This window comes from Ixodes scapularis, unplaced genomic scaffold, assembly GCF_016920785.2.
Source record: "Ixodes scapularis isolate PalLabHiFi unplaced genomic scaffold, ASM1692078v2 PGA_scaffold13__105_contigs__length_92229423, whole genome shotgun sequence".
Classification (NCBI taxonomy): Eukaryota; Metazoa; Arthropoda; class Arachnida; order Ixodida; family Ixodidae; genus Ixodes; species Ixodes scapularis.
In genome coordinates, this window is record NW_024609839.1 from 55108238 (window position 1) to 55122722 (window position 14485).

General features: G+C 47.1%; 1 protein-coding gene across 1 annotated transcript in view; it reads left to right on the forward strand.

Moving 5' to 3' along the window:
• The first annotated feature begins 10528 nt into the window (after positions 1 to 10528).
• LOC120845829 (glutamate receptor 1) overlaps positions 10529 to 14485 on the forward strand; it is a 250239-nt gene continuing 246282 nt past the window's right edge. The window contains exons 1-2 of the mRNA XM_040217397.2: positions 10529 to 10550; positions 10638 to 10784. Coding sequence (XP_040073331.2) covers positions 10529 to 10550; positions 10638 to 10784 — 169 coding nt within the window. The remainder of the gene's footprint in view (positions 10551 to 10637; positions 10785 to 14485) is intronic.

Sequence of the window (14485 nt, forward strand, 5' to 3'; positions counted from 1 at the left end):
CCAGCTAAAAAATTACATTGTGGGCGCGTGTTGCATAAATTGCTGTGAAAAAAAAAAAAAAAAAGCATGTCGGCGTAAATGACGATGACGAAAGTAATCCGAAGGGGAACAAGAGGAACAAAGGACAAACATAACAAACAAAACGTGTGTTTGGAGTTTTATGTTTGTCCTTTGTCCCTCTTGTTCGCCTTCTCCAGGGATTACTTTCGTCATTCTTGTCCAGCTCGCTTGCACCTTTGCATTTAATTGCATTATAAGTAAATGACGATATTGTTTGCTTTCTCTCTGACATGTTTTCTCTCACGAATATAAGTGTCATTGGCGCCCACAGTGTAGTTTTTTTTTTTTTTTGTGAATATTAGATTTGGGTGGACCACAACTCATAGAAGAAAAAAACAGTTTCTTTCGCATCTTTTGTTTTAGGAATTGTCGTTTGCTGAAGCTTTCGCGTTTCGGCACCATGGCTAGCGTCACGTTTTCACGGGGTTTCAGCTTTCTGCGGTACGTATATAGTTCATTTTTTTCCGAGCCGAAAAACTGCGTTTCCTTTTCTCGATCTCGCCTGTCCATGGGCACCGACAACCTAAAGAATGTAGGGTATGGTGAGATCCGAACAATTTATTATCATCGTTCCGCAAACGATAAGTATAATTGCAATTTTGGTGTGCACACGTTTAGAGAGGTGGAAGTTAGTGCAGCCCCAATGGGTGTCTGTTTTTCGTTTTTGTTTTTTCTCAGCTGTAGACGGGAAATTTAGCCAGTGCAGTACAAGCGCTAGCCTGGAGGGTCTTTAACGCGCACCACGCCGCAGTGATACACGACCGCACGCCGGTACGACGCTTGTCCAGATCAAAACGGGTATACGGGTGGTGTGGATTAAACCCAGTGATCCCCGGGTTAAAGGGCAATGCAACAATTTTCGTACTTTGCGCAAATACCACTTAGAACGGAACCCTGACGTCAATGACCTATGAAACACGCGTTCGTTTTTCACCCCACGCAACAGAAGTCCCCCCAAAAAATTAAAGAAAAACGAGCAGCGTTCACCCCCTCAACTTGCAGCCAGAACAAGCGGCACGTCATCTGGAGCCGATTATATGCCGCCAATGGTGATCATAGCCACGCGCTGCGGTTGGCAAAGCACAGGACACGCGCTGAGTTTCATACATTGTTATGGCTCGGCAATTGTCGTAGTTGAAGCGATTGGACACGGGCCACTATCCGAATGCTTCTCGATCTATCGATTATCACGAACCAAAATAGTGCTCACGCAATGCTCGGGTCCAATCTATGAACCGCATTCAAATATCGTTTTTGAGGTATACTGTGATCCCTACGTTACGTCACCAAAATTTGCAAAGGAGAGATTGAATGAAAATGATCGCTTTCGTCCTTAAAATTACACCGCAACAAAGAAGTTTCTTAGCCAGTCGCGTTGCGTGCGAGTATCCTTGAGTCCCACTAGTGAAAAACATTCCAATTCAATATCGTTGCACCGCTACTTTAAGCACCATACACTCTAAGGAAGCCCGTGCGTCTACTTTCCCGCACAACACTCGGAGAGCCAATCACCGCAGCTTACAGAGGCAGCTCAGCGAATGACGATGCCGAAGCATATCTTTAGACAAAAAAAACGCAGTCTGGGTTGTGACATTAAGCAATGCAAAACGTCACGCTTGGATTGCTTAATGTCACAACTCAGACTGCGTGTTTTGGCCTAAACGTATGTTTCGGCATCGTCATTTGCTGAGCTACCTCCGTAAGTTGCGGTGATTAACTCTCCGAGTGTTTTACGGGAAAGTAGACGCGCAGACTTTTTTTAGAGTGTAAGCTTTCGCTCCGAGCGCTTCGTGCTGCGGTTCGTTAACACAGCCGGCCACCGATCCCCCAGAGCCAATGGGGCTGCGAGAGTAGCAAATAAGAACGTAGAAGTACAAATTGCGAAACTAGGAGCGTGAACGTTCTAGGCCAGAGCTGCGTCAACTTTCTGTAGCTAAAGCCGGTGTTGCAACTTTTTGTTTTTGTTCCTTCTTGAATATTGCATTAATAACACATATAACGATGTAAACGTTAGCCTCACATTTCCTCAGTACTATCAGTACAGAAGAAGGTACCTCTACGGATAAAGCTTCCAAAAACAAACTACGCATCACGAACCAATGGACGTCGTACAGCACAACGATCGAAGGCGATACCACATCATCCGCGATTCGGCGATGTGCGGAGAAGGACACCAGCCCCCCTAAAATAAGTCATGAACCACGCGCAATTTTTAACGGCAACGGAGGGCAGATGGGGTCCCCCGAACGTTACCGATGCCCGAAGACGCCGCGAACCCATGCCAGAGATAACACTGGCCTCTTTCAATAATGTACACTCGGCCGGCTCAGCAGACGCGCACAGAACACGAGGTCTCGAAGGATACTTCGCCGCACGACTCGGAGGAAAGTATACTGCGAAAGGCCGTAAGGAACTCCCGGTAGCGGCTGGGGCTTTCTTTTATTGTTGTTTTGTTTTAGTTTTGTCTTCTGCAGGCCGGCGGGGAAGTTCATAATTTATTCACAGTACGTTCCTACAGGGGCACATCCACATGGCACGCGCGGCCACAGGAGTTCTTGCTCCTGCCGGCAGGTTCGAAGATATCGCGGCCGCAGCTCCTTTACGACTTTTATAGGCACGTTCTGAACAGGCATACAAAAAAAACACACGCTCACATACACACAAACACAAAATACAGTGTTCGGTTTCGGTATCGGACACTTCTTCCCGATAGCTCGAGCCCATTAGGAAATAAGGGAGGGAGAGGAACGGGGAGAGAAGGAAGGGGAAGGTGTTACTCCATGGCTTTTTCCGGCGCCTGGGAGACGACGGACGAAAGAACGCGATCTTTACCTTCGTCGTTTTCGTTCTGGATTCCTTGTCCAGCTACGTGAATTGCCTCTTTTTTTTTTTTTAATTCTTTTTGGTTTTTCATCTTTTCTGCTTACCGTTAGTGTTTTTTGCTTTCTTTGGTTTTTTTTTTTTGTTTTTTTTTTATCCACGAGTAACCGAACACTGATGCCCCATCACCTGCCTAAACTTCCTCCATTTGTTCGCTTGGACCTGCTTGTAACAGCAACCTGAACCAGTTCTTGTTCCTCCGCACTTCTGACTACTCTAGTTCCAAACTACAATGCTAAAAACAACAACAAACAACAAGAAAATACCTAGTTTTTTTGTTTTTGTGTGTGTGTCTGTGTGTGTGTATGCAGGTGTCTGAGCCCTTTTCTGCTATCTACGGGTTCTTAGAATGAGCCGTTGTTTCTACTCTTACACCGGCGTAACGATAAACTATGGCCTCACTACACTGTTGCGAAGCTCATTGCGTGCTCAAGATAGGGTATCGCACTTATGTGATTATGAGTGGACGTTGCCTTCTTTTTTTCTTCGGATAGCCTGCTATCTGCCTACCGCTAACTAAGTTTAGCGAAGTTACTGAAAACCCGCGTAAATTCGAGGTTCGCCTCTTTTTCTTTTTCTTCAGGTTAAAGATAAGAAAGAAGTTGAGTATTAAACTTTTTTTTACTTTTCTTTATTGTTTTTGTGTATCGGTTTTGCATTCATTATAAAGGCCAATTAAAGACATGTTTTTGTCTTTATCTATTAGCTTCCTTAGCGCGTTTGATTCGGTACTGTACTGTGGAGTACATTGCTTATAGCGAATGGCGCAATTAGCGTAAGCTTCTCTACAATTCTTTTTTTTTTTTCCTTTTGCATTTGCAGACAGGTATCCGCAATAATTACAAAATGTAGATTCGGGAAAGCAGAGGAATTTACGAACACCGTGCGGCGATGATTTTAGCGCTCACGGCTCAAAACTGTGATCTGTGACAACGTTCAAAGTACACAGCTTTGCATTTAGCGCACACCTCGAAGACCCTCAATCGACTTAACAAGTGAGGTGACCAAGTAAACTAATACATGCAAAACAAACAACAACAAAAAAAGCTGCATGCAGGACGAGTTTAGCGCCGTACTGCATCTCTTTAAACATAAACTATATTTCTTCTTCGCATACCAGCCGGAAATTTCAACCAAAACCCGTTCTTCGCGCTTGAAAGCGGAAGCGCACCAAAGAGGAAAGCCGTTGTGAGAAGAAAAGATCACGCGTTTGACGAAGCCCCACCCCTGCGGTTGCTTTCGCCTTGATGGCTGGGGAACAGTATATTTCTTCCCTCGTTCGTTGTTTGAAGTCTGGTAGTTTTTAGTAAGGAAAAACAACCCATCGTTCGAGTTATTTTCCCTTCCCTTTCTCAAAGGCTAACGACACTGTCAAACGGGGCACCTAAAATGCGTTCAGGACGAACTCGTTTAAGTTCTCGGCAAACCAGCCCATGCATGCTGACAGGCGCCAGATCGCAAGCTAATTCGGTGATTATTTAAATCCTTTGTTCTGAATTTTATCGACGTGCTCGTCTTACAGACGTTAAAGTTCCCGTTACCAAAGGAAAGGTAGATTTCTGTTACTCATAAAAAAAAAATTGGTTGCATGTTTGGCCATTCTGCAGAACGCGTTTAAAGGGATACTGAACCAAAGAATTTAGTGACCATAATAAGTGGCGCACGTTCTTTCCACGCTCCAGTAGCCGCTGGTGTGCGCGAGCACACGCAACGAAAATGACGTCAAAGACCTCCATTCGCGCTTAAGAGGACAGTGCAATGCAAGGGCTTCGGGCCAAAGGAGAATAAAGACAGGCTTTTCATCTCTACAGCTAAGAGCTACGTGCTTGTTAGATCAATTAATCGCTTACCTTTTACACCAGACACCACTGTGTAGATGAAAAGCCTGTCTTTATTCTCATTTGGTCCGAAGCCCAAGCATTGCACTGTCCTCTTAAGCGCGAATGGAGGTCTTTTACGTCATTTTCGTTACGTGTGCTCGCGCACACCGGCGGCTGCTGGCTCGTGGAAAGAACGTGCGCCACTTATTATGGACACTAAATTCCTTGGTCCAGTATGCCTTTAAATCCGGTAGCTATATAGAGTTGGTAGTGCTCTTAGTTCGGGTGGTGACTAGGGCAGGATTTTGTATCGAAACAGACTACATCACAGCATTGTCTCTTTGTGACGCTGTGCGCTTCCTTCAGCCCCACCCCGATACAAAGCCTTCCGCTGAATTTTTTAGGTTACCGAGAGAGGGGAAGTGCGCTTTCCTGCTATTTCCTCTCCTCGTTCCGCGCGCTCTTTCCCCACCACCTGGTTCTGTTCCTCTATTTCTTGCCCTTTCCACCCCTCTTCGCCCCGCAAGCTTTCTCACACCACCTGCTTTTCCTCCTCCCGATCCTGCGTGTTGGGTCCCTAGCTCTGTCAGCAGCGCACTGGGCTTACACGCCGGTGACTGGGGTACAATTTCTGGCACCGGTTGCTCCTATTAGTTACGCATTTTCAAGGTGGTTTAGCAGTACGGACTAAACGACCTAAATATTTCGTGCTTACGTGACTCCTGAGGTTCGTTGGTCCCGCAAGGCTACCACTTTGGTAGTAAGATAGCCCCTGCTATGCCTGTCTCCATTTGGACGCTTCCATTCGGCGCCCGAACGCCTGACCCTGACGCCGCTGCTCCTCCTAGTCCTGTGTGCAAGGAGCAGGCGGCGTATTGGCTCACTCTGATTGAAGGGAGGAAGCGGGCGGACACAAAGCCGGCCATCCTTCGTGTCCACCCGCTACCCTTCCAATCAGAGCTCGGCGCATTGACGTCACTCTGCCCACTGCGCAAGAAGCAGACAAGCTTGCTCGACGTATACTCACTCACAGGATGCGAGCGCAGGGAGATCTTTGAGTTTCTCTCCTGCGTCCCGATCTCCCTACTTCCTATCACATATCGGCGTCTTGCGAGCTTCAAGTGTGCACGCGCCGCCAAAGAACGGTGGAAGGTAACCAAGGAATGCTATCATAGCGTCCTCAATACTCACAAATCCTGGCTGTTCGACGACAAAACCATAGACTGCCCGGTCGCAGATTTGGAACGCGAGGATCTGGTAGCGCAGAGCATCAAAGAGCCATTCGTCGGGGACGTCAGCGCACAGCTTTTGCAACGGCGAGTACCCCAAACACACTTCTTCGCTCGGGAGAAGTGTGTTCCGGCGTCTCGCCGCAGCGGGGCGCCAGTCACGTGGCTCTCCTCCCATCCGTTGTTTGCCGCTCCACCTTTTCCATTTCGGCGGCCACTTCTCGTGGCGATTTTCTAGGCTTTGTCAGTATTCTCAAGAATGACAAGTGATGAGGCGATAATAACTGAAGAAACTAAATCTTTAATGAAGCGAACTTGTGCCCCAAAATAAAAGGGGAACAGAAGAAAGTAGAGCGTCGTGGGCGTCGAGGTCGGCGTGACAGCAGAGTCGAACGCTGGGGCGAAACTGACTGTAGCTCGCCACTGGGAAACCCTTATGTACATGCGTGGGCTTCTGGAATAATCGGCGTAGAAAGTTCGACGCGTAGAACAATCGGACCTCGAACAAGCAACAGGATTCTCGAATTTACCAGAATACTAGTCTTTAGGAATAAACAAAAAGATGCGCCGCTCCCAGGAGTCGAACCGTGGCTTTTCGCGTGGGAGCCAGGTACGATAACCATTAGGCCACGCGCGCGCCGCCTACTTGGCCAGCTGCGCGCGCGGCAGTATATAGGAGGCTATGCAACGGTGGAAGGCAACCAAGGCAACGAACGAATGCTATACTTTGTTTCATCATAAGTCCAGACTCAACCGATGCTATAAGCGCGAGCTCCGGGCTTTCAGCGGCCCTGCCAAGCACGCGCTCTCGTGCAGTGCAAGCATTGTTCAGGGGCACATGCTCGCGCTTGTAGCGTCGGCTGCGTCTGGACTTGAGCTGAAACGAAGTATTAGCGGCGAGATGTTTTCATGGCGCCATTACCTTGCGAACAACAAGATGGATGGTGTTGGTAATCAGCATGGTGGAAGCTTGAAATCATTGCACTCTGAAACCAACGCCGCCAACACCGCCAAAATTGAAGTTCTTCCATTCCTCTTGTTTCCGTCGAAGAGACATTCTTTGCTAACGTCATAGTCAGTATTCAGCCTATCGTGGAAGGCCGACCACAGCGACGCTTTCGATCGCTCACGTCGCCATTAGAGGCCGGGAATCTGAGATCGACGCCGCGCGTTTCCCATCCCGTCGGTGTCTGCAGCACCAAAACAAACATTTACAAGTTAAGAACGATAGACGGTGAGGTAAGTGAGCGAGGGTTGTTCCGCGAGTAGTACCGATCTTAATAATAACGAACATAATAATCCACAAAACAACAAAGAAACAACGGTAGGGCACGAAGCGTACCGAACACGACGAAACCAAATGTGCCCGGCACGGTTCGGTACGGTTCTAGAAGGCGTGGATTCAAGAGAGGAAGCAACTCAACCCATGGAAAGCGTTCGCACTTTATCCACGTACACCTCATGATAACAAGATTGGTCGAAAGTACGCATGCGCTGTCTTTGTCGCGTCGCGCGACAAGGAAAACGGGAGCAGACGACCTACGCGTTCGTCACCTCCTCGCAACTCGCGTCGCAAACGCGGCCTGTAAACCACGTGCATTCGATCGAGCGGTTGGAAACACTCTCAGATCTACAGGCACACTCCACGGTTTTCACTGAGACACGCTAAATGGGCCGTGAATGTTTGGGGGAGGGGGGGGGGGGCTGTTTTCAATGACGCGAGTCGAACGGTGCATTTCCAACTCTCCGCTCAAAGTGCCGGCTGGAAGCGTGCCGATAGTACGAAAAAAGGTTTTAAGAAAAAACGTTTTGCAAGGTATACAAACGTGTTCTATGCGACTGCATCTGTTCCACGGAGTTCGTTGCTCTGCGTTAGCGGCATTCGCGTTCGAATGTAGCTAGGGCCCCGATGAAGGTGTGGGTTGACGGAGCCTCTGTATGTTTCAAAAACCGGGCAACTATTGAGCTGCAAGTATACTGCTAATACGTCGTAAAAAATATAAAAATACAGCCTGCATACACCGTCGAGGACGTCTTTCTTTCTTGTATGACGCTCTTGTCACGTGGGTCATAACTGTCTGCAAACGTGCTTTAAGCACACGTATGCACGAACCTGCTTCAGGCGTGTCCGCAAATGGTTCTGTCATCAGTGAGGGTATCTGGTTGGATTAGACTTAGCCTAGGTGGCGCAAGCGACCGCCCGTTACGAAGGGTTTATCGATTAAGAAGTAATAGCGCCGAAACACAGACAAGGACGGACACGAAGTGAACAAAGACAAACACTCCGTTTCCGTCCTCGTCTGCGTTTTCGGCGCTGTCACTTTTCAAAGACTATGAACCAACTAGCCCACCTATTTACTTTGCTGCGGTGTAGCCATTAACATCCATCCATCCTTCTAGTGTCTGTAACAGACACCGCGTCCTCTGCATGATGTACGAGCGGTGTAGCTGGGGCTTAACTAAAAGAAATTGTTATCGTTTTTTTTTTGTTTTTGTTTTTGTTTTTTTGCTGACAGCGAGGGAGGGAGGGGGAAGGGGTTCTGACAAAATTGCAATGTCATAAAAAGCTTGACCATAAAAAAAATGACACAGACGAACAGATATAGAAAGAAATCAGGCCGCAAAACGCGGCAGTGTTTGAGGCCACCATTTTGTTCGTCTGTTTTGCTACCTTTCTCTTTATTCGTATTCCGTTTTTTCTTTCTTTTTTTTGTGTCACAACGCAAAAATGTGCCCCCCCCCCCCCCTTTTTTCCTCCACCCTACTCCAACTATGCCGCTCTTTTGTAGAACTTTTCCTTTTGACGTTCTCGAATGCATTATTGACTCAATTCCAATCAATGTCGCGAACAAGATGGCTTAAAAGCATGTAGTCGTACGTTTGATCTTCTCCTTCTACTACAGACCAGAGCGCCCCTTACAAAACAAGCCAGCGTTTGCCCAAACTGGGTGTAGAAAAAAAATGTCCCCGGAAACGAAGTCCCCGGAAAAAAAATTACCCGGACAAGATGTCCCCGGGAAAAAACGCCCCAGGTTGGAAGTAGGAAAAAATGTCCCCAAAGGATTCTCTATCACCGGGTTTCCCTGATCCTCATGGTCTTCGGGCGGTCCGGTCATATGTCCTTTAGAAAAAAGGCACCCTGTGGCAAGTAGGAAAAAATGGCCACAACAATAAGAAAATATGTAATTCCCCGAGGTACACATCGCGACATAGTTAGTGCGAACACGACATCGGCGCATTTTCACATTTTACGTAGAAAGAGTTTTAGTGCGAACGAAATTTTTTCGTATGCATTATATCCCCAAATGAGCACTTTCAGTACCTATGATAAATATGATGACAACCTTTCGTTTCTAAGAGAATAAGAAAAAAAAAACTAGCGATCGCTTGTTCGTGCTAAAGTCAGTTCGTGCTAACAGTACGTTGCGTTTTTTACCTATTTTGGAATGGTACACAAGTACCTCTCAAATTTCCACAACCACAATAATTTGGTTTTGGCTAGAAGTGTTATAAACCTTTAATTCCCAATGAAAAAAACAACACAATAATTTTTTTTTTTTTTTTGGCAAGGACAATAATTTGGTGTCCCAAAATACCCTACAAGAGAATACTTCGGTTGCTTTGTGTGACTTCCAGTCTCTCTTTCTACCTCTAGACGTGTCTGAGCATTTGTGACAGGACAATGACAGGACCGCCCGAAGGCTATGAGAATCAGGGAAAACCCAGCGATAGAGAACCGTTTGGAGATAGTTTTTCGTACTTTCCACCTGGGGCCTTTTTTCCCGGGGACATAATTTCCGGGTGCTTTTTTTCCGGGGACATTTTTCCGGTGACGGTGCTTCCGAGGACCTGTCCAAATCCGGTGTGGGCTCTTCGCATGCGCAGAAACCACATCCCCGCGCAGTGAACCGTTTCCGCATGCGCTGTGCTGACAACGGCGCCGCCGTAGCGGCGTGACGTCAGGGCTGCGCGTTCGTGTACAGTCACTGACAACGTAAGAAGCTCAGGGGCGTGGCCTATAATTATAATCACGCGTCCCGCTTCGTGATTGGTTTTCAGGTGTTCTCGTCTGCTAATGCTGCGATTTTATTGGCTGTGGAACGATGATGGAGATGCTCGGAACCCACGCTCAACTTTGTTCAAGCTCTGAGTGAACATCCACTATTCAAGTGTTTGGAAACTTTCGACTTTTTTATTAATTTTCATTTAGTGGCAATTTGTCTGCCTTGTTGACCAGATACAAAATTAGCCTGTAATATTGGGATCGGAAAGCCGTCTTTTAAATGTAATTTAACAAAAATCCTTACCTGAAGCGTTTTCTTTTTTCGTTAATGTTACTTAGAAGTTACCCTCGCGTACATTGTCAGCCTTGTCAAGACCGTGCTTGACCGTCCCCTGAACTATAACATGCCGTAGCTTTCCCTGTTTGCCTCCGTAAAATCTGTTTGTTTTTGTTGTTGTTGTCCTTTTTTTAAGATTTGAAATAAACTCAGGGTGCGCAGTTATATTTTTGCTTATGTTTTTTATCGCATAGGAACTATGCCTGTCGGTGGCGTTTTGGGTTCGTCTTTTCTGCGTACGTGGAACATACGCTTCCCCTCTAGACTTAAACGGCGACGTTTCGTTCCTTCTTTTTCTTGTTTCGCAGGGGCCATATTTCTGCCCGGCCAAGAAGAGCAGCGCTACGCCTACGAGCACGCCATGGAAGTGCACAACCTCAGGGACCCTCTGTTCGGAGTGACCACACACACCGAGGTCGTCGACTCGGACGACCCCTACCAGACCTCAAAGAAACGTGAGTCGCTCTTTCGAACACTTCTCCCGAGCCGTATATATAGTACAAACTCAAATAGAAACTTTTTATTTTTCCAGTCGTAGGGCTTTCGTATAGTTCGTGTTAACGGTACCAAAAATTAAAAAAAAAAAAAAAAAAAATAGAACAAAACCGGCATCAACAGGATCGTGCGTCCGTTTAGTTTTGGCACGGTACAAACAATGCCTGCTATACTACCGCGGAAAGCCGCTTCGGCGTCGAATCTTATTAGCGGCGAGATGTCTTGGTGGCGCCCACCTTCGGTTCCCTCTTGTGACGTCATTACCTTTTCTCGAGCAACAAGTTCGATGGTTTTGTAATTAGCAAGGTGCAAGCTTGAAATCATTGCACTGCAAACACCGTCAAAATCGAAGTTCGTAGACTACTCTTATTTCTGTCAATAAGAAAAGCTTTACTGACATCATAGCCAGTATTCGGCGAATTGTGGAAGGCCGACCACAGCAACGCTTTCGATGGAGCACGTTGCCAATAGCAAATTTGTTTCACTGCACTCATGCCCACGCGTCCCCACTCGCAGTGTGGAGCGAGTTCGTTCCGTGTGACTCTCCACGTGTGGCTGACCTTTCTGAGTTCGTTTCGGCGAAGCACTCAACGCGTGCAGACACTCACGGCACCGAGAGAATTGAGCGTGCGCCAAAATCCAATCCCGTCATGCATCGCTCAGGCGAGGCAGGCAAATTGCGAGGGCAGACGACGGGAGATGGACTGCTACAGATCTGCTACGAGGTGCCATTCGCACAAGCTAAACAAAACAAAACGAACAAACAAAGTAGTTTTGCTTCTTAGGAATCGCGTGCTCTGAGAGACGGGATCGAACATGAGTTTGAATTGTTACTATTTCAAGAAGGGGTCAATCGACAGCCCATACCTTCGCGAGTTTCGAGTCGTTTCGTTGCCGTGCAGTCGCTGAAATCTTCCAGGAAGGTAAAGGGCTCCGGACAAACGCATCATGCGGCCGCGATATCTCTTTCACGGGTGTACGGGTGAATTGTTATCGCCAAAATACGGGTGATTGTGCACTCACCAGTGGACATTTGTCAAGGAAGCTCGCCCAGCAGAACCTGTACCTGATACCTCCAATTAGCAGCCGAGAAAGCTAAACATGGTGATTTTGAGCAAGGCTTGGGTAAATTCACCACTTTTAACATTTACCTACACCAACTGCATTGTACCCTCGTTGTTGTAGCTTTATCTAGAAAGATTTTATTATAAATAAAAGCAGACACAGCGATGACCAATGATCGAAATCGGAGGTGCCGCGAAACGTATTGTTGGAGATTCCAACGAACTAGTTTGAAATCTTATCCTTTCCGTGGTTCACGTTTAAAAAGCTCATGAAGCTCCTGCGCCAATAGTATCAACGGCGATTTCTCCCGTTTTTGCGTGTCAGAAGAATTAAAAGATCTCTGACTTTTTGTTATTTCTTACAGATGTTTCGTTGTCAGCTTATGGCGGAAACATACATCTTGTGTAAATGTCTCCACGACACTCGAGTTCTTTAAGTTATCGCAAATATAGACATCGCAGTGTCTGGCCTTACGTCTAACGGAGCCCGCATTAATAATTAGTTACGTCTCAAGTAACTTTACTAACATTTTTGTTTTTTTTGAACTGAAGTAACGTCCGACGTAACCTAAAATAAGATGCAAGGTTACGTCCGGCATACTATGGAACTAGGTTTAGCGCCCGGCTATGACAGATTATTCAAACAAAATTGAAAAGGAGTTACGACGCCGTAATCATAAAGCGGTAATTCCGCGTCCCTCAGTCGACTTCATGGCGGAGGAAGCTGGACCAAGTTGTTGCATTCCGATGGATTCAACACACAAGAGAGGTGGCGTTATTTTTTTTTTTTTTTGCAGTTCTTAGAAGAGTACTTGCTCAACCTTTTTTAACGATTTGGTAACTGGTTGCTGCATGCATTATTGAAAACCAGGGACAAACAACGGAAAACCGCCGCCGGGTTTGTGACACGGCTACACGCTAAATCAAAGGGCCACTGAAGAGTGGTGGAGGCATGGGCCCTTACGCTACAATTTTCACTTCTTTTTCTAATTTTAAGACTGCCGAAACACGATCTGAAGTATTAAACCAGAATTGCGTGGGACGTAACACAAAACAAAAAAGTAGAGTTATGTCGGACGTAACTTTCATTTTACTGCGATAGCAGTTAGTGACACACTTCGAGGGTTTCGCGCCGTCGACCGCGCTTCATATCAACGCGGGCGATCTTCGGCACTCCGCCAAAAGATTCCATATTGATTTCACGCCTCTCGACACAACTCTTGTGTCATGCCGTGCATCACGTCACCTGTTACTGACGTCAGCTGACACCATGACGTGACCTTGTCGAGTCACGTTGCACGGTGACGCCACGCGACCTATTGACGTCAGGTGACCCCGTGAGACACGTGATGTCATGACGTCACGTGACATTCGGACGTCACGTGACCATACGTTGTCACGCGAAACCATGACGGCACGTGGAAACAGACATGAGACCCCTGACAATAGAAACAATAAGAACAAATAATTTTTTTCTAATTTTGCCAGTAAGATTTACGGGCAATAAACCAGATAAAGCAAGGTGGAAGCTGGTGAAACCACGAGCGTGAAATTGGGTGGAGCTACACGCTTCAAACTTGAGTGCGCGATTTCGGAAGCGTTCTTCAGTGACCACAAGGCGGTGTTAGTTTGTGTCCAGTAACTTTGCATTAGACGTTCAGAGAGCCACAATAACATCAGGGAACGGTTAATGCATACACATGCAGTTTCGTCGTTCCCTGGATTTCAAACTTGGGCGCGCCATTTTCGAAGTGTTCTTCAATCAGCACAAGGCAGTCCTAGTTTGTGTCCAAGGTTCACGAAAGGCACTCTACTCATTACACCCTCATTGGTTCCAAAACGCTATGGAACTTTCCTCTGGTATGTTACTCGGTTGAATACGAAACGCCTATGCGGACTTTATGCTGCACGCTCGCACCTTTACCTTTCTAAAGTTGAAGCCTGGGCGAGTTCGTATGACATACTTAAAAGGTTAAAACATCGCCAAACACGACGGACAGGGTAAAGGAGGACACAGACAGAGCGCTGCGCTCTGTCTGTGTCCTCCTTTACCCTGTCCGTCGTGTTTTGCGCTGTTTTAACCTTTCACCTTTCATTCGGTCCATCTGCTCCTAAACGACACCTTAGCTTCGACGTCACACCTCCGCTGTCGCAGTGTTTCACCTTGCGGGTTGCGTAAGTGCCCTTACTTTTCTAATTTTAGGTTACGTCGGACATAACTAAAAAAAATTTAAGTACAGTTACATCGGACGTAACTCTAATTTTCGTTTTGGGCTCCGTCGGACGTAACGCTAGACACTGCGTATAGACATTGCAGCGACGGCGCTGTCTCGCGTTCCCGCCTGTCATGTGGAACAGCAGGCCGCTATTTTCGGTTTTTCTCGCTACGTCATAGATGGCGACAGCATCAGTTTGCACTCGGCAAGTTCGTTCGGGACCGACCTTCCGTGCGGAACTGCGCGAGTGCGGTGCCATCTGGGAAAAAACTCGCACGGTGCCAGTACGTGTGGCACAAACTCGCAATAAAATATCACCGCGCCCGTCGGTGCCGAGCACGTGCAGAGATTCGTTTCCTCCATTTCAAGGGAAGCAATGTC